Raw genomic sequence first — 22,855 nt, 5'->3', positions numbered from 1 at the left:
AAAGGGCCTCTCTGAGGAGGTGAATTCTGAGCTGAGTCCAGAAGAAAAGGGGTGAGCTCGGTGAGGGGCAGGGCAGGGACAGGAAACCACATTCCACCAAGTGGGATCCGGGCACAAGGGAGACGGGGCTGCAGACATGGCAGGCCTGGCTAGGACACAAGATAGCCAAAAAAGGGCCCACAGAGGGTTCTGTGGGTTTGGGGTATCTGAGGGATGGTCAGACTAGACAGAATCCCCCAGCCACTGTGTGGAACTTGGCCTGAAAGAGACGCAGCCAAGACAGTACTTGAAGCATCATGCACTCATGGACCAGCACAGGAGTTCCAGGAGAGGGACAGATGCGATGTGGGGACTGAGGGGGAGGCAAAACCCAAATGGCACCCAGGTCCTAGCTGCAGTGCCCAGGGAGGCAGGGGGAAACGAGCGGTGGGCCAGGATGGATGGAACGTGGGCACAGACCCCCACCCTCCATGGCACCAGGGCAGAGGCTGGACTGGGTCAGGGAGACAGTGAATAGGAAGTGAAACCCCCAACAGACTGGGTAATGAAGACTCAAGATGTTGGTTATACCAGCTTCATCACACAATGATCTCCCATGGTCCCTGGAGGCTGGGCCAACACTCCAGACTCTTGGCCTTTCTTAATTCTACGTTCAGCACAGTAATTCCCTGGCAGCCTCTGCTAGGCAGGGCCCTAAGTCCTGGTCTGAGGCTTGTGCCCTGGCTGGGACAGGAGCCCAGGGTGGACTCATTCCTCCAGCCACGGGCCTCAGCTGGGCCCCAGGCTGCATCTCAGGCTTAGGGGAGAAGCTTGGGCCTCACAGCTCCAGGATGCTTCTCCAAAAGTCAGAGGGAACATCATTCTGGATGTGGGTTAAGGCCCGAGCAGTGCCAGGATCCTGGCTGGTCAGAGATTTCCGGGGTTGGGGTCGGGGGTCAGCAGGGGTGGGAGGGCAAGAGTGGGCTGATGCTGCAGGATGGGCACTGTGAGAGCCTGGTTGTGGGCGGAGCCCTCCTCTCAGGGGTCCTCCTGCCAGCGACACTGCCCTGCACCCCAGGACTCTCTGACCCCATGTCTCTGCTGTTTGCTCCCCCTCTGTTTTGACCTGAAGGACACTCAGTGACAAGCAGGTGTATTTGAGGCTCCTCTGAATCAGGCACACCCCTGGCTCCTGGTGGTCTTCTGGCTGCTCCAGGCCAGCGTCAGGCCCAGGCACCCTCCAGGATCCCCAGGCTGCCTCCCAAATGCCCACAGAGCTAGGCCCCTCCAAAATCTGGGGTTCATTTCTGAGCCGTTAGGCTACAAGATCAAGACAGATGTGGTCACGTCACCAAGCTGTTTACTCCAAGGAAACCAAACACACTCAGACAAACAGAATACTCCTGCTTCTGATGGAGGAAGCGGGAACAGGGTGAGGGAGCGAGTGACCCCAACGTCTGACCTGCGCCCCTAAGGATGAGTAAAGCCCCTTATTTTCTGTCTTACAGGCTCCCTGGCGGGCCTTGGTGGCCCAGTATGGCGCACTGAGGTGAATCATGCCTGGCTGGCCAGCACTCACCACTGACCACCCAGAGACGCATCTCACCAGGAGGTGACCCCTCCTCCACCTGCTCCCCCACCCCACCCCTCGCAAGAAAGTGCCCGCGCTGCCACGGACACCATGTAGTAGGGCCGGCCGCGGCGCCCAGTGAGCTGCGATGGTTTTGTACACGGCCCCCTTTCCCAATAGCTGTCTGTCCGCCCTGCATGCCGTGTCCTGGGCGCTCATCTTCCCATGCTACTGGCTGGCAGACCGGCTCGTGGCCTCCTTCATCCCCACCACCTACGAGAAGCGCCAGCGGGCGGACGACCCGTGCTACCTCCAGCTGCTCTGCACTGTGCTCTTCACGCCCGTCTACCTGGCCCTCCTGGTTGCCTCGCTGCCCTTCGCCTTCGTCGGGTTCCTCCTCTGGTCCCCACTGCAGTCCACCCGCCGACCCTACGTCTACTCCCGGCTAGAGGACAAGGGCCTGGCTGGTGGGGCGGCCCTGCTCAGTGAATGGAAGGGTACAGGTCCCGGCAAAAGCTTCTGCTTTGCCACTGCCAACGTCTGCCTCCTCCCTGACTCGCTGGCCAGGCTCAACAATGTTTTTAACACCCAAGCGCGGGCCAAAGAGATTGGGCAGAGAATCCGCAATGGGGCCAGTCGGCCCCAGATTAAAATCTACATTGATTCGCCCACCAACACCTCCATCAGTGCGGCCAGCTTCAGCAGCCTGGTGTCACCGCAGGGCAGCGATGGTGTGGCCAAGGCCGTCCCCGGGAGCATTAAGAGGACGGCCTCTGTGGAATACAAGGGTGACGGCAGCGGGCGTCACCCCAGTGACGAGGCTGCCAATGGCCCGGCCTCCGGGGAGCCGGCGGAGGGTAGCCTGGAGGACGCCTGCATCGTGCGCATCGGAGGCGAGGAAGGGGGCCGGCCCCCTGAAGCCGACGACAGCGCTGCTGGGGGCCAAGCCAGGAATGGGGCTGGTGGGGCCCCCCAGGGCCAGACACCCAACCACAGTCAGCGGGACGGGGACTCGGGGAGCCTGGGCAGCCCATCGGCCTCCAGGGAGTCCCTGGTGAAGGTGCGGGCCGCGGCAGACGGCGGCGGCAGTGGGGAGCCGGGCGCCACCAACAGCAAGTTCCCCTACAAGGCCTCCGGAGTGAAGAAGGCGGCTGCGCGCAAGAGGCGGCACCCGGACGAGGCCTTTGACCACGAGGTGTCCGCTTTCTTCCCCGCCAACCTGGACTTCCTGTGTCTGCAGGAGGTGTTTGACAAGCGGGCAGCCGCCAAGTTGAAAGACCAGCTGCACGGCTACTTCGAGTACATTCTGTACGACGTCGGGGTCTATGGCTGCCAAGGCTGCTGCAGCTTCAAGTTTCTCAACAGCGGCCTCTTCTTTGCCAGCCGCTACCCTATCATGGACGTGGCCTATCACTGTTACCCCAATGGGCGGCGCTCCGATGGCCTGGCCTCGAAAGGGGCGCTGTTTCTCAAGGTAGGAAGCTGTGGCCATGCCCCGGGGCACACAACAGCCTGTGGCAGAGCCTTGGTCAGGGGGCGGGGAGGACAGTGGGCTGCAGTCAGGGGGTCCTTCCACTCTGGGAGGGCTGGGGACAGGCCAGGCCTCTCCTGGAGCTGAGCCAGTGGGCGCCCAGCTTGGGGTTCAGGCTCAGACAGGCCTGGCCAGGTGCTCTTGGGCAAGTTCCTCAGGTCTCTGAGCCATTATCTCCTCATTTGTAAGAAACCTAGTGCCTATTCATGGGGCAGGGAGTGAGCTTGAGGCCTGGGAGGTCCTTGTGCCAGCAGTGAAGATGACAGCGGTCAAGGGAGGAGGAGGCGGCAGGGGGCCCCTGCCCACAAAGGGGCAAACGCCCGCTCACTTAGGCCCACAGCCTCACTGGCTGGGTGCCCCCTCCCTCCCGGTTCTTGAGCAGCTGCCATGCCAGGCCCTCTGCCCACCAGCCCAAGGCTTCGCTTCCATAGTCACTAATTAAAGTGAATCATAATTATTTCTGCTAATTTGGATGCAATTGCAGGAGTTTTTAGACCATGGTAATTTGGTCATTACCCGCTATCTTCTACTGAGCCTGACACGCTCCGAGTGTTGACTTTTTTGTTCCCTACGCAAAAGCCATTCTCGGCGTTTCCAGAGTTTTGGGAAGCACCATTTGGCCAGATGCTACAGGACCCAGACCCCACACCAGAGTGCTCAGTGGTTCTTCTGCAGCTCTGTAGGCCCACAGTTTGGGGTCCTTAACTCTTCTCTCACAGCCTGAGATGCTGAAATTGAATGAACTCCTCTTACCTCCCCATTTTGGCATATGGTTCATCAATGTTCTGTTCCTTGGATATATTTTTGTCTCAGCAGCTGGAGTGACTTTCTGGGGGAAGGAGGGGACGTGTTGTCAAGCTCAAGAGAAGAGCGTACCCTCTCCCTCCCACCTGCTCTGCCACAGATGGTTCAGAAGCTGGGGACCCCCTTGGCCCTGCCCCCAGCCCACACCCTCGTCTCCCTCCTTGGTCTGGCTCCCCCGACCACCTTGCCCACCAGGGTGATGACAGTCTTCTTGGACGGCCTCTCTGCTGCTGACATTCTTCTCACCTCTCTGGCCATTCCTTCCAGGCTCCTGGTCAGCCTGCCCAGCCTCGAACCGCTGATGCTCCCTCTGCTCCTTCACTTAAAACTGGTCTGCAGCTATGTTTGATTAACAAGTTTCCTGTGTTGGCCGACATTTAAAAATCAAGATATTCCACCTAAAATCTAGTTTGCAATTTCTGTCCGACCTTGCAGATCTGACAGCATCTGGCAGGCCTCCTCCCACCTGTCCGGCTCTCAGCCCGAGCTGAGGGTCGGCAGCCCCCACAGCAGGGCGACCCGACCTCACTTCGGTAGGCCTCTTCATTTCCAAGTGGTCACCATGCCAGCACCCCTCTCCCTGCACCTGCCTGGGGAAGTCACTCCACAGACTCCATTTCCACACCTGCTTGAGGGCTCTTGCATTTGTCCCAGCCCACACCTCTCCCCTGAGCCCCCAACCCCATATCCGGGTGCCTCCTGGACACCATCCTCTTTCACTTACTATCTGCCCATCTCCATCAGCCAGGTTCCACCATGCCCGCTTTGACTCCTCCCTGTGCCCTGAGCCCCTCTCCTCCATCCAGGCTCCTAATTTCACTTTTCAAATACGTCTAGGTCCACCCCTCACCCACAGCTGCACTGTCATGGCCCAGGCCACCATTCCTCTGCATCTGCCTTTGTTTGGGGCTGTCCTTCCCCTCCCAACTCCATTCCCCTCCAGTGCTCTCCTGGGTCTGACTCCTGCTGCCCACTTCCTGCTGCCTCAGGGAGAAGCCTAGCCTTCAGTGCTGGGGGGCTCTGCTCCAGTGTCCCATTCCCCCAGGAGCCTCCATGCCTGGCTCCCTGTGTCCCGGCCCCACCCTGGCTTGGCCACGCCGCCTCTGTGAAGCTTTCACAGCACGGCCAGCAAGAGCCAGCTTTCCCTCTGTGGGACCCTCAGCCCTGCTCCCCAGCCCTCCTGCTGCCTGCTTCTCCATCACACAGAAAGAATGCGCCATTTGAGCCCTGTACACAGCAGACCCAGCCCATCTGCTGGGGAAAGCGTTCCTGTTTCTCCTGCCTGGAGGAGTGAAATAAATGAGAATTCAGGAGACAGGCCCGGGGCTGGGGGCTGGAAGGCTGCAGGTGGAGACCAGTGCTCCTTCATCTGCATCCCTTCTCCCCCCACCACCCACTCTGTGGCAGGTCTGTGCCTGAGGACAACGTGCTTTCCTAATACCGTCGCACCCTGAGAAGGGACTGGAACCCCTGGCTGCTCCTTACGTGTGGGAAAGCCTGATTCTGGGCCCCTTCTCTGTTGACCGTCTTTGCCCACCATGACTACAAGGCACAGCCTCTCAGTATGATTGTTTTTCCAAGAGAAACACAAACCTCTGCAACTCCCAAGGACCCGAGCCGGAGCAGAATCAATCAGTTCAAGCACGTAGGGAAGTAGGTCCTGGCAGCTCACAGGGCTGACGGGGATGACGGAGAGCAGGGAAGTCACCAGAGTGGCGGAGACATGGGCTGGATGCGGCTGAGGGACAGGCAGCTGGTAGCTGGGTCCTTGTGGCTGTGTCTTCCCTTCCTCCCGCTGTACTCCTGAAGGTGGTGGGGCCGGGGGTGGGGGCGGTGTTGAGTGGTGCACCTCACCTGTCCTTGTGCAGGTCTCAGCACAGGCAGGTGACACCAAGTGCTGAATGAGTGAGGGGCTGACACACTAAGACCCTAGAGTGGGTGAAAAGCCTGGCAAGTCACCAGGAGTTGAGAAAGCAGCAGAGTAGGATGAGGAGCTGGGCTCGGGGCAGCAAACATCTGATGTGAACCGGCCTCGGCCAAAAGAGCCTCATAACCCCGAGCCAATTCTAGTATAATTGTAGCATAACCCTCCGACTTGTTGTAAGGCTCTAGCAAGGCAGGGTCCATGAAGCTCCAAGCCCTAGTGCTCACAGCATATTATTTCGGGGGAACAGATGCATTGCCCCAAGAATACAAGGGGACAGAGCGCCATCGTGTGGCCAGTGGGGGCACAGTGGTTTTCTTAAAAGATCGTGTTGTGTTTTTGCAACGATGCACATGAATGGTATGTGATTTTGCAAGACACTGTGGGGGGGGCGGGGGGGTGGTGGTGGTACTGAAAGGCCGAGGTTTGAGGTTTGGGTCTAGATTGTGGGCCAGAAATGACTGGCAAACATGGGACTTCATAAACAGCCCCCAATTCAGGCTGTACTGCCCATTTTCAAGTAACCAGATGTTCATCCTGCTGGGCATTGGAGAAGGAGAGATATGCATCCATCCAGGCTGGGAGAGGAGCTGAAGAGCTAAGAATGCCTAATGATGTGTAAACCCATATGGAGGAGAATAATGCCTACCTGACTTCGGCAGCACAAACAAAGATGGAAGCCTCCCCAGGCTCTCAGATTGGAGGGCCGGTGATGTGGCAGGGCTGGCAAGTCCAGACCACTTTTAGCTGGGGGATGAGCAGAGTCATGTTCAGCAGATAGATATCCCTTCGCTATAAACTGGCCTCTACAGTCCCCTTCCCTGGACAGTTCCCAGGGTCCAGGATCTCATTATCATAGAAAACCCATTCTGGAATGGATTAAAGAAGTTTGGGGAAGACTGCTGAAGTTCAGGTGGGAGGAAAGCCCAGAGAGAGAGAGAGAGAGACCTCTGGGGAATGGCAGCCACAGATGATCTAAGGGACACCCCTGGCAGGGAGCAGGGGGGATCTCCCATTGCAGCCTCTAGCAGCTCTGCCGGGATCAGAGGCCTGGAGAACAGCGGGCTGGGCAGCATCACTTAACTCCACAACCATAGCCCCATTGGCTCAGGCTTGCAGGGGGGTCACCACTGGGGGGGGCGGTTCGGGTGGTCTGTGATGTCATTACACCAGCCTGTGGAGACACCCCACCAGGATCATTAGCACTTGGGCACAGAGTCTCAGAGGAACCCCCCACACACACACTGCCCACCCATGAGGTCACTGCATGACAGGTGCCAAGGAGATGGAGGCCATAGCTGTCATCTCAGATCAGGAAACCACTGCCCAGAAGCAGATGAAGTGGCTTCTCGTGGAGCCACAGGGGCAGAGGCTGGGGAGAGAGCAGAGGGCAGGGCCCTCTCCATGTCAGGAAGGGTGTCAGGCTCTGAGGCTGGGCTGTTCCCAAAGGGAAGCCTGGCTTAGACTTTGGAGGAATGGGCTCCAGGGTGGGATGAGGCCTAGGCTGTGGCTAAGGGAAGGGAGAACAGCCATCAGACAGGAGTGGGCAAGGAACTGAGGGCTGGCATGTGAGGGTCATCCACATGGACACTCGTCACCAGGAGACGGCCAGGTTATAAGGAGGAAATCAGCGGGGATTTCTGCATTTTTCCTCCTATAATGCTTGCATGATTTACTAGTGGCACTTAGCATGCCAGAAGCTGGTATTTCTTGATATGTCTGCCTCCCATACTAGACCAGAAGCTCCTGGAAGCATGACCTTGCTGTTCCTACCTGGGCCCTAGTGTAACCAGGAGCTGACAAAAATGGGCTTGTACTCAGGATAATGTCGACTTCATCATCAACACCTCCCTCCCTCCCCAACAGGTGCAGGTGGGAAGCACACCTCAGGACCAAAGAATTGTCGGGTACATTTCCTGCACACACCTGCACGCCCTGCCAGGTAGGATCTGGCGGCCTGGGCTTTCCAGGGGGTGGGGCATCAGCCCCCCACAGGCTGGGGTCGGCACCCCGGTCTAGAGAGGGTCTCACTGCAGCTCCGCCATCTAATCTCTCCGGCTCTGCCCCACAGAGGACAGTGCCATCCGGTGTGAGCAGCTGGACCTGCTTCAGGACTGGCTGGCTGATTTCCGAAAATCTACCTCCTCGTCCAGCACAGCCAACCCCGAGGAGCTGGTGGTGTTTGATGTCATCTGTGGAGATTTTAATTTTGACAACTGCTCCTCAGGTGAGGTGGTGGTCCTCCCCAGTCGGGTCAGCTCCTGGGGAGGGCATGGGCTCCAGGCACAGCAAGAAAGGCTTGGGTTTTTCAGCTTGAAGAACTTCCTGCTCCTCGGGAGCATGTGGGTGAGATATTAGCAAGACTGTGATTTCTCTGCCCCCTAGAAATCCTAAAATGAGAAGAGCCCACGCTCTGCCTAGAAAGCACAGAGGCCTCCTTACAGGAGACAAAGAGATGCTCTAAAAATGAACTCTGACAAAAAAGCCTCGGGGCCTCTGAAACTCAGACTACGGGCGAGTCAGCTAACACTACCCACCAGGTCCTCAGTCATCTCTTGCTTTGCACCGGGCATGATTCTAACCTCTAACGGCTGTTTCATTTAAATCTCAGAACTACCCTGACGGTGAGCATGGTGTTGATCTACAAGGGTGGGAGAGGAAGCGGAGACCCAGACAGGCCCAGTAACTAGTCCAAGGTCACAGAGGCAGGAAGTGGTTGAACTGGGATTTGAACCCTGGTCATTATGCCTTTAACCACTAGGTTAAAAAACTAAAAACTAATCAATCATGGGCAGTGTTTTAAAAAATTGACTTCAATAACTAATCTGGTGATCATGTGGATCTCAGGGACCTCCTGGGAGTTTGTGCAGCTCTGAGCTTCTCCCTGCCAGAGGAGCTGATGGGAGCAACACCAATTCCCACCCCACCCCCCACCCACCCACTGGCTCCTGGGCTCCTTCCACACCAGCCCCAGCCCAGGAGAAACTACAGAGTTTCACCCCATGAGTGACATGGGGTCTGTGTGCTCAGGCTTAGCCCTCAGGGAAGGCAGGAGACCTGAAGGTCCCACCTGGAGCACCGTGCGGTGCCCTTACCTGGTGGCCGCTGTTTCTGTTGGTTCATGACCCAGAAATCGACCTCTGACAATGGTGAGTAGGGAGGACAGTGTCTGCCACGGAAGGCACAGCCCCCGATCCTAGCCCACGGTTCCCTCTAAGTCACGTGCCTGGTCACATGCCTGGGTCCAGCTTCAAAAGCCGGTGCTCCTGGGATCTTCCTGCATCAGGGAGGGAATGCAGCATACAAAGGAAGAGGCTGCCGGAGGGTTCCACCTGCTCAGGCCCCACATGGTACCTGTCTTTCCTCCCAGGCACTTTCTGGCTCCATGAGTTGGCCGGACAAACTGGAATCCAGGGCAGGTCACCTGTCTCTCTCTCCACCTCGTATGATCACTCCTCACTCAACCTGGGCACCCAGGTCCATGAGGGCTGGACCGCTGGCCAGGGCAGCATCAGCTGGCCCCCTACAGGGTTTGCCGCCACATCTGGGCACCACCTGGAGGGAGCCCAGGAGGAACAGAGACCACTGTTCTCAGAAGATAGCTCAACCTAGTGCTGGGCGTGGGGGGTGGAGGGGCATTCTCAAGGACACAGAAAACCAGTGACAAACGGACCACAGAGCACACCCAGTGGCAGTTAGCCAAGGGACTCAGTGCTATCTGGTCAGGGTGACTAGAAGCAGAGACAGGCAACCCTCGAGGACAGACACCCTGTGCCCCACAGCACTGCCTCCCTCTCTCCCCGCACAGATGACAAGCTGGAGCAGCAGCATTCCCTGTTTACACACTACAAGGACCCCTGCCGCCTGGGGCCGGGAGAGGAGAAGTCCTGGGCCATCGGTGAGCTGGGGCTGGGCCAGAAGGTTGAGGGTGGGGGCACCAAGGGAGGACAGGGGGAGGGTACGGCCAAGGCCCGACTCTACACCACGATTGGGCTCTCCACAGGCTTCTCAGGAAGACTTCAGGCCCTGCCCCCAAAACCCCACGGCAGGGGGCAGGGCCAGTCAACTGCCCAGGCGCAAAGCCCTCACTCAGGCCTCCTGCCCCGGGGAGGCAGCCCTCCTAGCGGCTGGCTGGGCCCTGCCTGCAGTGACCACTCTTGCCTCCTTGTTCCCAGGTACCATGCTGGACACAGACAACCTCTACGACGAGGAAGTGTGCACCCCTGACAATCTGCAGAAGTAAGCAGCAGTCGGCAGCCTTATGCCACGGTCATGCAGGGGAGGGTGGTTCCTAGGGCCGGGAAAAGCACTGAGCCCTGACTCTGGTGTGGGGAGCCGGTTGTGCCGGGCAGAGTAGAGCACACAGTTCCGTGGGAAGGAAGCCTGTGAGGGCCTCAGGGACTGAAGGTGAGGTGGGTGGAGACTCACGTGGGGTGGGGGTTGTGTGCCCACAAAGAAGCCTCCCACCAGGATGAGGGTCTCGAGGTGGCATTTCCTACATCAGCACCAGAGTCCAGGCTCACTTTGGAAGAGCTCAGCCTGCCATCCTGTTGAGGAAGGGATCTTCCGGGAAGGGATCTCTCCAGGCAAGGGCAAGGGTTGCCGCAACCCTTGTGGAAGGCCTAGGGAGATGGCCTGTGTTGCAGGATCCTGGCAGCTGGTAGCCACCAATTAGGCAAATTAAAATATGAGGGGAGCTAATACAAATCAGTGTTCTCAAAGTAGAGACAGTTCCATCCCAGCCAAACTTCATACTTGAACCTGATGAGGCTTCCATAAAGAGACATTTGAGAGGCCAGCAGCAGAACCAATTTATAACTCACAGCCTCAGACTGCACAGTCAGGGCGGTGGCTCCTCACAGCTAATTTGAGCCAATTAATTAGATTACAGACTAAATTTGAAACATCATCCTATGCTGAGAAAATTATCTTTTTATGAGCTAATGATTAAAAAATGACTATCAGTAACTCTTAGATCACTGATGCTAGAATTAATTATCAAAGGCAAAGGACAGTAATAGATTATATTTCTGAGATGTAGTGATGTTCTGCATGTCATTAGTGTATTTTACTCAGGGCTGATAAAAACCTTGTAGAAACCCATGTTTGCTGGCTGTGCACGTCCAGGTGCCCCTTCCATGTGTCCAGGCATCAGCCGGCCCACAGGGCCTGTGCGGTGTCTGTCGGTGCCTGCCCTCTGCCAGTCTCCTGTGAAGGCTCTCCACAGCGGGGCCCTGGGCTCCAGAGAAAACCTGGCCGGAAGGGAACAGTAGACAGGAAGTCAGAAGGCCTGGATTCAGGGTGTTTACACCCCACCCAAGCACTTCATACACCCTGTAGACCCACACTTCTGCACCAGTGTCAGTTTCTTTCCTCCAAGAAATGGGATGGCAGACACACCCCATGTTTTTTTTCCCCCAAGTTTTATTGATCTAAGTCATCTCAACACCCAATGTGGGGCCCAAACTCACCATCTCAGTATCAAGAGTCACAAACTCTTCTATAGATGCCCCCCTACACAGTTCCTTTCTCAGCATGCCTGGTCCCCGAAACATCCTGGGGCCCACAGTGATCATCCCTGTGTCAGAAGAGAGCTCATGTGGCACGGCCACTCAGAGATAGACAGACCCAGGAGTCCAGTCCCAGAATAGGGCCTGGGTGATCTCCTGGCTCCCCCAGCGCCCTGCTGATCTGAAACAACAGTCCCAGGAGGTCTGGGGATTCTAGGAGAGACGAGTCCCTAAGGTTCCCTGCAAAGACCCTTTGCCGAAACAGGCCCCCACCCACTGGCTCCAAGCAAAGCCCTGTTCTGCTCCTGTTTCCGTCTCGGCCCCAGGTTCTGGGCGATGCTGTGTCCAAACTTCAGCCACAGCCATGCCCAAAGTGGACACAGGACGTTCCCGGACGGACTCTGGAGCAGCACGGCTCAGCCAGGAATTCATAGGCTCACACTGAGTGTCCCTCCACCCAGGCCCCTTCTGGCTCCACGGGAAGACAGATCTTAAACACAGGGTTTGGTCTGACCTGCTTCTCACTTGGGCATGAGAACGTGGCTCTATACTCAGGATCTGGGGCCTGGGGAAGGGGGCAAAGGGGCTCACCTCACGTCCTGTGCCTTCTTGTGTGTCGAGCAGGGTCTTGGAGAGCGAGGAAGGACGCAGGGAGTACCTGGCCTTCCCCACCAGCAAGAGCCCTGGGGCAGGCCAGAAGGGACGCAAGGACCTGCTGAAGGGCAATGGCAGGCGCATCGACTACATGCTGTACGCGGAAGAGGGGCTGTGCCCGGACTGGAAGGCCGTGAGTCGGGGGCAGGCTGGGCAGCCAGGCCACGCCTGTAGATAGGGGACCCTTGCCCTGCACCCCTCAACAGCACAGAGCTCTCCTCTGAAAACCAGACTCGTCAATCCCAAAGACCCTGGGGCTCCATGTAAGGCTCCCACCCCTCAGTCTCCAGGAAGATCCTGGCCAGTTCCAGCCCCTACCCCACAGCCCCACTCCTGCCCTCTGGGCCCCTCCTTTGTCGACTAACCTCTGGATCTAAAAGGAATGCTTTTCCCCAACAGGAGGTGGAAGAATTCAGTTTTATCACCCAGCTGTCCGGCCTGACTGACCACCTTCCAGTGGCCATGCGGCTGATGGTGTCTGCAGGGGAGGAGGAGGCATAGACCAGCCACGTCATTCCGAGCAGCAGGGCCTCTGCCAGCCCTTTGAGCCGCAGCACCTCTCTGGCCGTGTCCCCTCCAGCCAGCACCCCTGGTGCTGGGGGAGGAGGGCAGGGACCCGGGGGTAGCCTCAGTCTGTCCCAGGTGAGCTGGAACCAGCGCCGCCCTGCACCTCTGGGCACTGACTGTGGACAGAGTCAGGCCGGCCTTGGGAGCCGCAGCTGCCCAACAGTGCCATTCTTTCAAAACATGATTTTCTACAAATCTACAGCACAACCTAGTTTGTAACCCGGGGGTTAGTATGAGAACCGGGTTTCTGTACTCTTTGTATCTCTTCTCAAGCTTCGTCCAGGGTTCATTATTTTTGTCCGCTGCCATATCGTCTCGCATGCCTGCACCCTCGCATGCAAACTGCCCGCATGTCACGTGCCACACCGTAGCCACACAGACCCCTAACTCGGGCCTCACCCAAGGCCGAACTCCAAACACAATCAGAACCAGCCAAAGAAGCATTCCTGGGCACAGGGCCGCCAGCGCCCGCCTCCAGCTTGGACGGCCAGCAAGCCGGGACCATGAGGATGTGTCCAGTTACCAGCAAGCCCCAGCTCTTCCCAGGGTCTTGCATTCAAGGGCGATTACATTTTAAAAAGAAAAACAGAAAAAGAAAACCACCCTTCACTTTAGAGGGTCTGCAAACCATGAGGGAGAACCCTGTTTGGGCTCCCCCTCCCAGCCAGCCAGGGCCCCAGAGGCTCCCCCAAGAGACTTCAAAGTGGGCAAAGAGAATCTGAGACAGTATCAGTCTTTCACAGGGAAGAGGGGAACTCATGCTATAAAAGGGTGGGGGTGGGGGCTTCAGGTATTCCAAATGATCAATTTATGGCTTCTCTTCTGTCAAAACCAACCACAACCTTCTTCTGCCTGATCCCACTTCCCTTCTGGACACCTCTCTGGTTTGGGACCAAGCTTTCCCTGGCTGAGCTCAGGAACTGTCTGCCTGCCTCTGGAGTGAGGCTGCAGCTCTGTCCTCCCAGGCCCATCCTGAAAGGTGACCCAGGGGCCCTAGATGAAGAGGCAGAAAGCCCAGGTGCAGACTGGCCTGTCCCCTCCCCCTCACCAGTATGGAGGCTGGGGGTGAAGGCCAAGGGCCACTGCTTGCCTGGGGCAGCACATGGTACTGGTTAGCATCTAGGCCCACAGATGCTCCCTCTGCCCCCACGGGACCAGGGCCAGCCCTGGGTACCCGGGCAGGACATGGCAGAGCACGCAAGGGAGGTCCGCAGCTCCCCACTCCACAGCAGCCCCGCCTCTGCCCACCTGCCTTTTAAAACACACCCGGGATTGTTCCCCCACAGTCAAGCAAGGGAGGGAGGGGTCTGATTCCCAGTGCAAGGACCCTCCAACTCGGAAGACTATTCTTGTCAACCCCCACTGGTCTCCCCTCCTTGAAGCGCCCTGACCTTGTGCCCACTTGGCTCAGAGCCGGATCTGCCCAGCGAGGCTGGGGAGTGCACCAGGACCCTTCAAATACTAGAAGCCTCCTGGCGCCAGTGTGCGGACGCTGTGCCTTGTCACCCACTTGAGCTGCAAGAGGGACCCAGATTGGGGTTGGGGGGGTGAGCAGACAACCACCCAGAGGCAGGCCCTGTGCTGGAGGAAGACACTTCAGAGAACCACACACATGGGGGCACTGGTTTGTCCCGGGCAGTGTCTGGGCTGAGGGCCTCGCTGCAAGGAGCATTCATTCCCTAAGCCCCCAGCCCCACCTCGAGTGCAGAGCCAGGAGGGCCTGCTCACCGCTGAGTGCAGTCCCGCCAGGGCTCTCTCCCTCCGAGAGCCTGGCCTCCACAGTCCTGGGCAAGGCTCCGTGGGGTCACAGGGGACCCTACTCCTAGGAGCAGCCAAGAAGCTCTGCTCACACAGGCAGGGGCCAACTGAACATGCTCAACGCCTGGTTGGCTGGGACTGAGCCATGGCCTCCAGGCCTCGAGTCAGCTATGTCCAGGAGAACAGGAGAGACAGAAGCCAGGGTTCCTGAAGCAGAGAAACACCAGCCCCGCCACCAGCCCTCCGAGGAGCCACTTCCCACCCAGGGCAGCTCTACGAGAGCGCCGCGGCATAGGGGCACCTGCTTCTCTCCCTCCTCACAGGGCGGCCTTAGGCAAGTCATACCTCCCTGTGCCTCGGTCATTTCCTGCCCTAATGAGGTCGCCTCTGCCCAACCTGGCCCTGGCATCTGGAGCCAGGCCAGCCTGCATCCCACGCCCCCTCGCGCTTCCCTCTGGCGCAGCCTCATTGCTGAGGCCACCACTGCCGACCATACGTTTCATCACGGCTGTGGGATCCTAGGACCATGCACAAGCCAGACTTTTCCAGTGTGATTTTTTTTAAAAAAAGAAAGAAAACACTACCAGGATCTCAGATTCTGTGGCATCTAGGCCTAGGAGGGGTGGACACGGGGGTCATCCAAATCCCCACCCACGGCCCCACGCCTGCCCCAGGCCCGGCCTCCTCCACAGAAGCCAGGAGGCAGGGGTCAGCTTCGGAAGGAAACGGTCATTTCCATTTGTCCAAACCACCTTGAGTTTTAAGTATGAATATTAACCTTGATGCTTTTTAACTATTGTATTAACTTGCTGAGATTTAGAAATACTGTTTTAAAAAAAGAAAAAAAAAACAATTTTTTAATTTCTGTATTTTTTTCTGTATTGTATCCTCATGGGACATTAGGGGTTTTATATGGTAAGCACACCTAAGGTTTTGGTAAAAATATTATCAAATATATATCCAGACGATTCTTCCCTAGAAGAAAAACAATCTTTACACCTGATAAAATATTTTGAAAAGAGAGGTGTTTTTTCCCTTTATTGGTGCTGAACGGAAGGATAGATAATAAGAAAATAAAACTGTGAGGCTCAAGGCTGGTGTTCTCTTATTTGAGTGACAAGCTGGGGCCAGGCTATGGGGGGCCCACCTTTCCTGCCTCCGCCCCCTCGTCCAAGCAGCATGGGAACAGGCTAAGTCTGCCCCGAACTGCTAGAAAACCAGGCCACCTGGGTTCCTACTATCTCCTGTTCCATCCGGAGTGGGAATAAAGAATGAAGGGCATCTCGAGTTGGGAAGAAGCAAGGCTGGAACCGCCTCAGGACACTCTGGTCTTCCGCGGCAAAGCAAGGGGGCCAGGCTGGGGTGGGTGGCTATATGGTACCTATCAGCCCAGGCCTGGTAGTTGGCAGGAGGTCCTTCTGCCAGAATGGGGGCACACAGGAAAACGCTTTACCTCCTGGCTCCTCCTCCTGATGGCTGGTTTCCCAGGTCTGCATCTCAGGAAATGCTTTGAGACCACCTCTTCCCTATCCTCTGAGCAGCAGTCGGATGTCCAGGTGTCAAGTCCCCGTCACCTGCTGATGCTGTGTATTGAGGCCAGATGCTTACAGGTGTATCCGGGTAACGTCACCCAACACATAAGGACAGCCCTGCCATGCTCTTTCAGGACCAGGGCCTAGCCACAAGTCAGCAGCTCTGCCTCTAAACACCACTCCTAGGCCAGGCCTCTCCCACAGGGGCAGCCCAACCACGCACGCTCTTCACAGCTGAGAGCACACAGCCACCCAGCCCACTCCCAGCACAGCACAGGGACATTGCCAAGTGAGAGCTTCTGGAGTGCTTCAGACCTACAGCAGGGAGGGCTCCCTGGCCCCTCCTCAGCTCCAAATTCAGTCAGCAGATGTGCTGCCTGTCACACCCAAAGCAAGGAACTGGCGGTGCAAAAATGCAAAAAGGGAAGAGGGCTCCTCAGAGCCCAGAGATTTAACTGGGCCCTGAAAAGAGAGGGGCCTTCACACCATTCAGAGCCCAGAGCCCTCGGGCCACTTTATTTCTCAACAAGTGAGGGTCAGCACCCGTCCTCCAGGGTGTCTGAGAGCGTGAAATCCATGCTGATGTCTCCAGTGTGGGGGTGGAACTCCACGGTATAGCTGACGGTCCGAGGGCCGCCTTGCGGGACCCGGCAGTCCGGGCTGGTGAAGAAGTACACAGCTTGCTTGCAGTGCGGGTTCCAGCAACAGTCCCCCTGTAGAAGCAACAAGAAGATAGTGAGGGCTCCTGGCACCGGAGCCCCCTCCTGGTCAGCCTCCAGCCCAGGGCCACTCGCCACAAGAAGCTGCTGCTCGGGCCCAGGCCACGGAGGAGTCGCGATCTGGCTGCCTATGCGAGGGATACCCAGAGGAGCACCAGCTCGCAGGCTTGGCCTGCTCTGGGACTCAGGTACACAGCACTACCTTGTCGTCTGGAGGCTTCAGGAGGCCGGTGCTGACAGTGCTGTCCGGGGTCAGGTGGTATTCCATCCACAGGACGGCCCCATGGCTCCTCCCAGGCCTGGGGGTAGGGGGGATGTTGGGCCACAAGAGAAACAGCCATGCAAAAGACGGGCAAGCATAGCTATAGCTTCCCTCTGCCTTCCAGAAACCACTGGTCTTTCCTTCCTGCCCAATCAGGAAGGCTACTCAGCTAAAGGCTACTTAGTGAAAATATTGAGCAAAAAGAACCACAACCAAAGCCCCACTTGCTCCCTGTACCCTGTCCAAGCACTCAGAGGAACCATGGGGCCAGAGTGTTTCCTCAGGGAAGCAGCAGCTCCTCCCTGTGAAGGGCGCTGGAGCTGGATGGCCCAACCGTGCCTCACAATGAGCAGCCCTTACCAATTCCTAAGCCGCTTTAGTTCCCAACAGAGTTCCGGAAAAATGGCCCAATGAGTAACCATAGCAACCAAAAAATCACATTTCTCTACAGCTCTGATTCTCATGCCGCTGAGCTCAACAGGCACTGCAGATGTGGGGGGATGTGCAAAGCCCACTCTGGCTCTCCCTCTCCACCTGCACACACCCAGGGGCTGTGGGGACCCGCCACAGACTCAGGGCCACTTCGGACCAGGAAGGGCAAGGCCCAGATAAGGAGGCCATCCTACCCACGTGAAAGCCACGGAAGTAAGTGCTTAGCCACCAGAGCAGTAACTAGACTGAAAGCAGGCCCCACCCTCTCTTCCCCACCTGCTGCACCCTGGAACCTGTTCTCACCTCCTCAGCTCGATGGAGCCCTCAGCACGGACCGGGTGTGGGGGGACTGGGTGCCGAAAATCAAAGGTCAGGATCTGCTGGGACTCGGACAAGCAGCGGCACGGGTACTCCCACAGCGGGTGGGGCTCGGCCTCCTTGCTCTCCCTGAAGTCCAGGGCACGCTGAGAAGGTTAAGGGGAGGTGAGGGTGTGCAGAAACAAAGAGCCAACAGCCTAGGGATGAGGGGCTCATGTCCAGTCTCCAAGGTCTAGGCCCGTGGTCCTTCACCCCCTTGGCCCAGGTCCCTCAGAATAACTGCGGCAGTCGCCTGGGACAGTGTGTCCTCACAGAAAGACCACAGGCAACTGGAGCAGACCAGCTGCCTTCTCCCTCCCCACTACTGCACTCAAGTGTCTCTGCAGCAAGCCGCTTCACCTAAGCCTCATCATCTGCCTTTTAAGATGGGATGACTCGGCCAGTCTCCTCAGCTACTCTGAGAGCCAATGTCTGCAGTGGTCAAAACAAAATAAAAACAAAACAACATCTGGCACTTGGACATGTGCCCATTCAGTGACCTTTCCTGAGCACTACAGCTGCCAGGTCATCCCTACATGAGGCTCCCAGTCCAGGGGCTCGAGACAGGAGTCACAGTGCCTGGGGACACTAGCCTTCAGCTAAGAACGGGGCCAGGCAGGAACGCTGCCCCGCAGGTGACCTCTGGGCTGCCGCCTGAAGGTCACATACGAGCTGGTAGCAAGGAGAGTGTGTAAAGCCAAGCAGGGTGCAGCCCAAGGGGCAGGGGTAATGGGTGGGGTATGAAACGGGGCCAGACTCAGGAGCCACAGGCCCACTTGCACTGTGTAAAGGAAGGCCAAGTGCGAGGGACAGGACGCCGTGGCCATGTGAAGCGGGTGGATAGAACACTGTAGGGAGGAAGTGAGGCCCCACCAACCTTAATCATATCATCCATGATGTGCACATCAAAGCCTTCACAGTTACCACAGGGACTCCGGATCCGCCACAGGTCCTATAAGGAAGGCACAGCCCTTGGTGACACTCAGCCGGAGACGGTTATCACAGGTTCCGTAGGATAGCACACCAGCTCCCACACCCACCCACAGGCACGCAAGCGTCATGACAATAAGAGGAAGTGTCAGTGAAATCAGGCTGGGGGTGGCCCGGCCCCAACCCTGAGGCACACCATGTTCCCCCACGCTTGGAAGAGAGCCCCAGGTTGACAGGGCTGAGAGATGATCAAGGATCCAGGATGGTCGCTCAAATCTGCCAAGTCTCACATGACCCCCAAGTCCTCTCCCAAAGGTGGACAATCGGCCAAAGCCACTGGGATGGGGTTTCTTTGGGAAGAAGTCTGTAAACTAGTTCCTGAGACTCTGCATCTATGATCAGGGCACGAGGACAATGGGAAGGAGGGGACCAGAAGTGCACAAAGGCCCACCAATTCTTCGTCCCATTCCCTCCTGGGCCTCAAAAGCCAGAACTCCCATGGAAATCTCATCAGGTAAATAAACAACAGGGAAGAAATGCCCAGAAAATAAGCCACAGAGCCATTGAGCTGCCAACAGATGAAGCTGCTCTTATCAAAGAAATATCAAAGAAGGTTCACTCTACTTCTAAGGTTGAAAGCATTTCAAAATCCTTTTAAGAAGAAATGCCTTTCCCAAAACGACTTTGTGACTGGTTCTGCTTTGATGAGAAAATTAAAATGAAGCTTTTCAATTTTTTCTTGCATAAAGAAGCTGACTTTACATCTCAAAATGCTTTTAACAACTGGAGCGTCAGCTCTTAGTAAGAGCAGAGCGAGCCGAACAGCATGTCTTCTGAAACTCTTCACTTATGCTTTTTAATTATTCTGATAAGGGATAATTGTAAAATGACAACACACAGCCATTTCCATTTCATATGCCAAATTACTGCATTTGTACAAAGGCAAGCCTTTTCCACAAAACCCTGCAGTGTGCTGACACAGAAAAGCAGAGCCTCCTATCGTTAGGATTCACACTGTTCCACCTGCACCCAAGGTCTCTGCAAGAAAACCAGGACCCCCACCTCCCACCCCTTCTGCAACAACTTCTGGGTGGCCTACCCTGAACTCCACAACCACAGCGTGCAGCGAGGCGGCCTGGGGCAGCACCACGACACCAGGTCCCAGATGCCGGTCCACGGCGGTCCGCACATACCAGAAATAGAGGTTGTGCCACGGCAGCAGGCTGGTGGTGAAGAACGGCTCCCCCACGAGGAGAGAGACCTGGCAACCAGAGCAAGAAACAGGTCCGAGGCGTCAGAATGAGCTAGCTAAAGAGTGAAGGCAGGTTACAAGTGTCATGGGAAACATGGAAATAAAAAGGCACTCATTCACTCACTCGGGCAACCAGTGAGCACGCTGGGTCTGCACCTGCCCTGAAGGACACAAAGATGAGAAGCACACCTGAGCCCTGCCCTCGGAAACACAGATGGGTAACGGGAACAGACAGAGCTGGGGCCATCCTTGTACAGCGTGGTAAGCTGCTGACAGGCAGAGGCGAGGAAGGAGCATGTGGAGGGACCCCAGAAGGAACAGCATCAGAAGGGCTGAATGGCATCCTGTTAGTAGGTCCCCACTCACAGCTCATCAGTGCTCCTCTATCAGGCTTCCTTGCTAGGTTCTGAACACCACAGAAGTGGGGACATCGGCAGCACAGTACCCCAGCACCCTACAAAGTGCCTGGACCTGAGCAAATGGTCAGTAAATGTTTGCCAAATTAATGAACAAACATATGACTAGGAGTCAGAAAAGCACAAGACGAGGGATGCTAGCAGAAGGATACAGGGGCAAAAGCACAGATGTGACAGCAAGGCCCTTCAGGAGCTTGTTACACGAGCAAACACAGTAGGATCAGCAAAGGGTGAGGCCAGAGAAATGGAGAGGAGCCGGGTAGTCCAAAGGCAGATGATGACAGGTCAAGGGCACTGGACTCTTTCCTGGAGATAAGAGATCTCTAAATGCCTTCCTCAGGGGTTCAAAACGAGAAGAGATGTATTCTGTTCTAAGATTTTATTTATTTGAAAGAGTGAGTGAGATAGAGAGCACGGGACAGGGATGGGTCAGAGGGAGAAGCAGACTCCCCATCAAGTTGCTCAACCAACTGAGCCACCCAGGTGCCCAAGAAGAAATGTGTTTTAGAAAGAGCCCTCTGAATGAAGCATGTAGAGACACCAGCCACGGGAAGCATGGGCACAGGAGAGGACTTGGTTGAGTACTGCAATGGTCCAAGGAAGGAGCAGAGAGTGTACAGAAGAAGGACTGGGAGATGTGGCAGATGCTGAGGAGACAGGGCACCCAGGGGGTGGCCCAAGCAGATGGGCATCAAGGGAGGGGCCAGTCTAAGATGACACCTGGGTGTCCAGCTGAGGTAAGGAAGAAGCAGAAGGAAACACCGAAGACAGAAAAGAGTTGGCCCTACTACATTGGAACAAGGCAAGAAAGCCTGGTCTCACCCCTGCTAGTCACTACTCTACTGACCTGGAGGCTAGTGGGTGTGCCATTATCAGTGGCTTACAGAACCGGAGTATTTTTAATTTTTTTTTTAATTTTTAAAGATTTTATTTATTTATTTGACAGACAGAGATCACAAGTAGGCAGAGAAGCAGACAGAGAGAGGGGAGAAAGCAGGCTCCCCGCGGAGCAGGGAGCCCCATGAGGGTCTCGACCCCAGGACTCTGGGATTATGACCTGAGCTGAAGGCAGAGCCAAGTACAACTTGGACTGAGTATTCAGACAGTCACATGCATAGCAGCTGAAAAGCAGAAACAAGCCAAGTGTCCATCAACTGCTGAACAGATAAACAAAATGTGGTCTCTCCAATGCAATGGAATATTCTTCAGCAGTAAGAAGAAATGGAGTACTGATTTATGCTACAACATGGATGAACCTTGAAAGAAGCTAACCACAAACAGACCACACATTTCATATGATTCCATTTTTATGCAGTGTCCAGAATCTAAAAATCTCTGGACAAAAAGCAGATTGGGGGCTGCCAACAGGCTGGGAGGACTGGGGGCAAACACGAAGTGACTGCTTATGGGCACAGGGTTTCTTTTTAGGTGATGAAAATGTTCTAAAACAAATTGTAGTGATGATTGTATGACCTTATAATGCACTAAATCACTGAATTTCACACTTCAAGTGGGTGAATTCTATGGTATGTAAATTATATCTCAAAAACATTCTTCCTTTAAAAAAAAAAAAGCATGGGGGAAAAAATGGGCAAAAGAATAACTATGTCGCCAAATTAGACATAGGACAGCTAATGAGCATATGCAAAGGTGTTCAAGTTCAACATTAGTCATTAGGCAAATACAAATCAAAATTATGAGACATTACTGCACAACCTAAAATGACAATAAAAATGACAGACAGTACAAAGTGCCAATAAAGATAGAGAAAAATTGAAACTTTCATACATGTTACTAGTGGGGATGCTTTGGCCAACAGTGTAGTGGTATCTTAAAGAGTTAAATGAAGGGGTGCTTTGTGGCTCAGTCACTAAGCGTCTGCTGCCTTTGGCTCAAGTCATGATCTCAGGGACCTGGGATGGTCTGCCTTCGCTCAGGTCATGGGATCAGGCCTCCCATCAGGCTCCCTGCTCAGCAGGGAGCCTGCTTCCTCCTCTCCCACTCCTCATGCTTGGGCTCCCTCTGTCACTGTCTCTCCCTCTAATAAATTATATCTTTAAAAAAAAAGAAAAAAGTATAAAAAAAACCCACACAATTCAGTGATTCCAAGCCTCTGCATCTCAGAGAATTAAAAACATATATCCTCACAAAGACATCTGTCTATGCTCACAGCAGCTATGGCAGCACCTGGCTGCCTCAGCCCGAAGGGGACAGAACTCTTGATCTCAGGGCCATGATTCTGAGCACCATGTTGAACACAGAGATTATATGGACAAATAAAACTTCTAAACAAATTTAAATTTAAAAACCTAGCTGCATCAGTTCCCTCCTAAAACTGAAAAAAAAGAAAGAAAAGAGTTCACAGCAGGGCGCCTGGGTGGTGGTTAAACCCCTGCCTTGGGCTCAGGTCATGATCTCAGGGTCCTGGGATTGAGCCCCACTTCTTTGCTCAGCAGGGAGTCTGCTTCCTCCTCTCTCTCTCTGCCTGCCTCTCTGCCTACTTGTGATCTCTCTCTGTCAAATAAATAAAATCTTTAAAAAAAAAAAAAAGTTCACAGCAGCATTATTTTAAAGGCCAAAAGTCGGTTTTGAAACAATCCAAACACCCACCAAGAGGTGAGCGAAGAAACAACATGCGCTCCGCATACTATTCAGCAC

General features: G+C 55.5%; 2 protein-coding genes across 6 annotated transcripts in view; one reads left to right on the top strand and one right to left on the bottom strand.

Moving 5' to 3' along the window:
- Positions 1-15,389, top strand: part of SMPD3 (sphingomyelin phosphodiesterase 3) — an 81,515-nt gene extending 66,126 nt beyond the window's left edge. For all 3 annotated transcript variants that reach the window (XM_059383411.1, XM_059383409.1, XM_059383412.1), the window contains 7 exons: positions 1,488-3,023; positions 7,675-7,750; positions 7,880-8,035; positions 9,617-9,706; positions 9,984-10,047; positions 11,943-12,105; positions 12,372-15,389. In XM_059383411.1, the coding sequence (XP_059239394.1) occupies positions 1,698-3,023; positions 7,675-7,750; positions 7,880-8,035; positions 9,617-9,706; positions 9,984-10,047; positions 11,943-12,105; positions 12,372-12,473 (1,977 nt within the window). In that variant the 5' untranslated portion in view covers positions 1,488-1,697 and the 3' untranslated portion in view covers positions 12,474-15,389. The remainder of the gene's footprint in view (positions 1-1,487; positions 3,024-7,674; positions 7,751-7,879; positions 8,036-9,616; positions 9,707-9,983; positions 10,048-11,942; positions 12,106-12,371) is intronic.
- Positions 15,390-16,312: 923 nt separating this feature from the next.
- The window catches only part of PRMT7 (protein arginine methyltransferase 7), a 47,453-nt gene continuing 40,910 nt past the window's right edge, over positions 16,313-22,855 (bottom strand). For all 3 annotated transcript variants that reach the window (XM_059383408.1, XM_059383406.1, XM_059383407.1), the window contains 5 exons: positions 19,629-19,790; positions 18,477-18,551; positions 17,546-17,706; positions 16,751-16,847; positions 16,313-16,542 (listed from right to left, as the gene is read on the bottom strand). In XM_059383408.1, coding sequence (XP_059239391.1) covers positions 16,366-16,542; positions 16,751-16,847; positions 17,546-17,706; positions 18,477-18,551; positions 19,629-19,790 — 672 coding nt within the window. In that variant the 3' untranslated portion in view covers positions 16,313-16,365. The remainder of the gene's footprint in view (positions 16,543-16,750; positions 16,848-17,545; positions 17,707-18,476; positions 18,552-19,628; positions 19,791-22,855) is intronic.

The sequence above is a fragment of the Mustela nigripes genome, chromosome 17 (assembly GCF_022355385.1).
Source record: "Mustela nigripes isolate SB6536 chromosome 17, MUSNIG.SB6536, whole genome shotgun sequence".
Taxonomy (NCBI): domain Eukaryota; kingdom Metazoa; phylum Chordata; class Mammalia; order Carnivora; family Mustelidae; genus Mustela; species Mustela nigripes.
The sequence above is the reverse complement of the archived record's forward strand: the minus strand, read 5'-3'. Positions and strand labels throughout refer to the sequence as shown.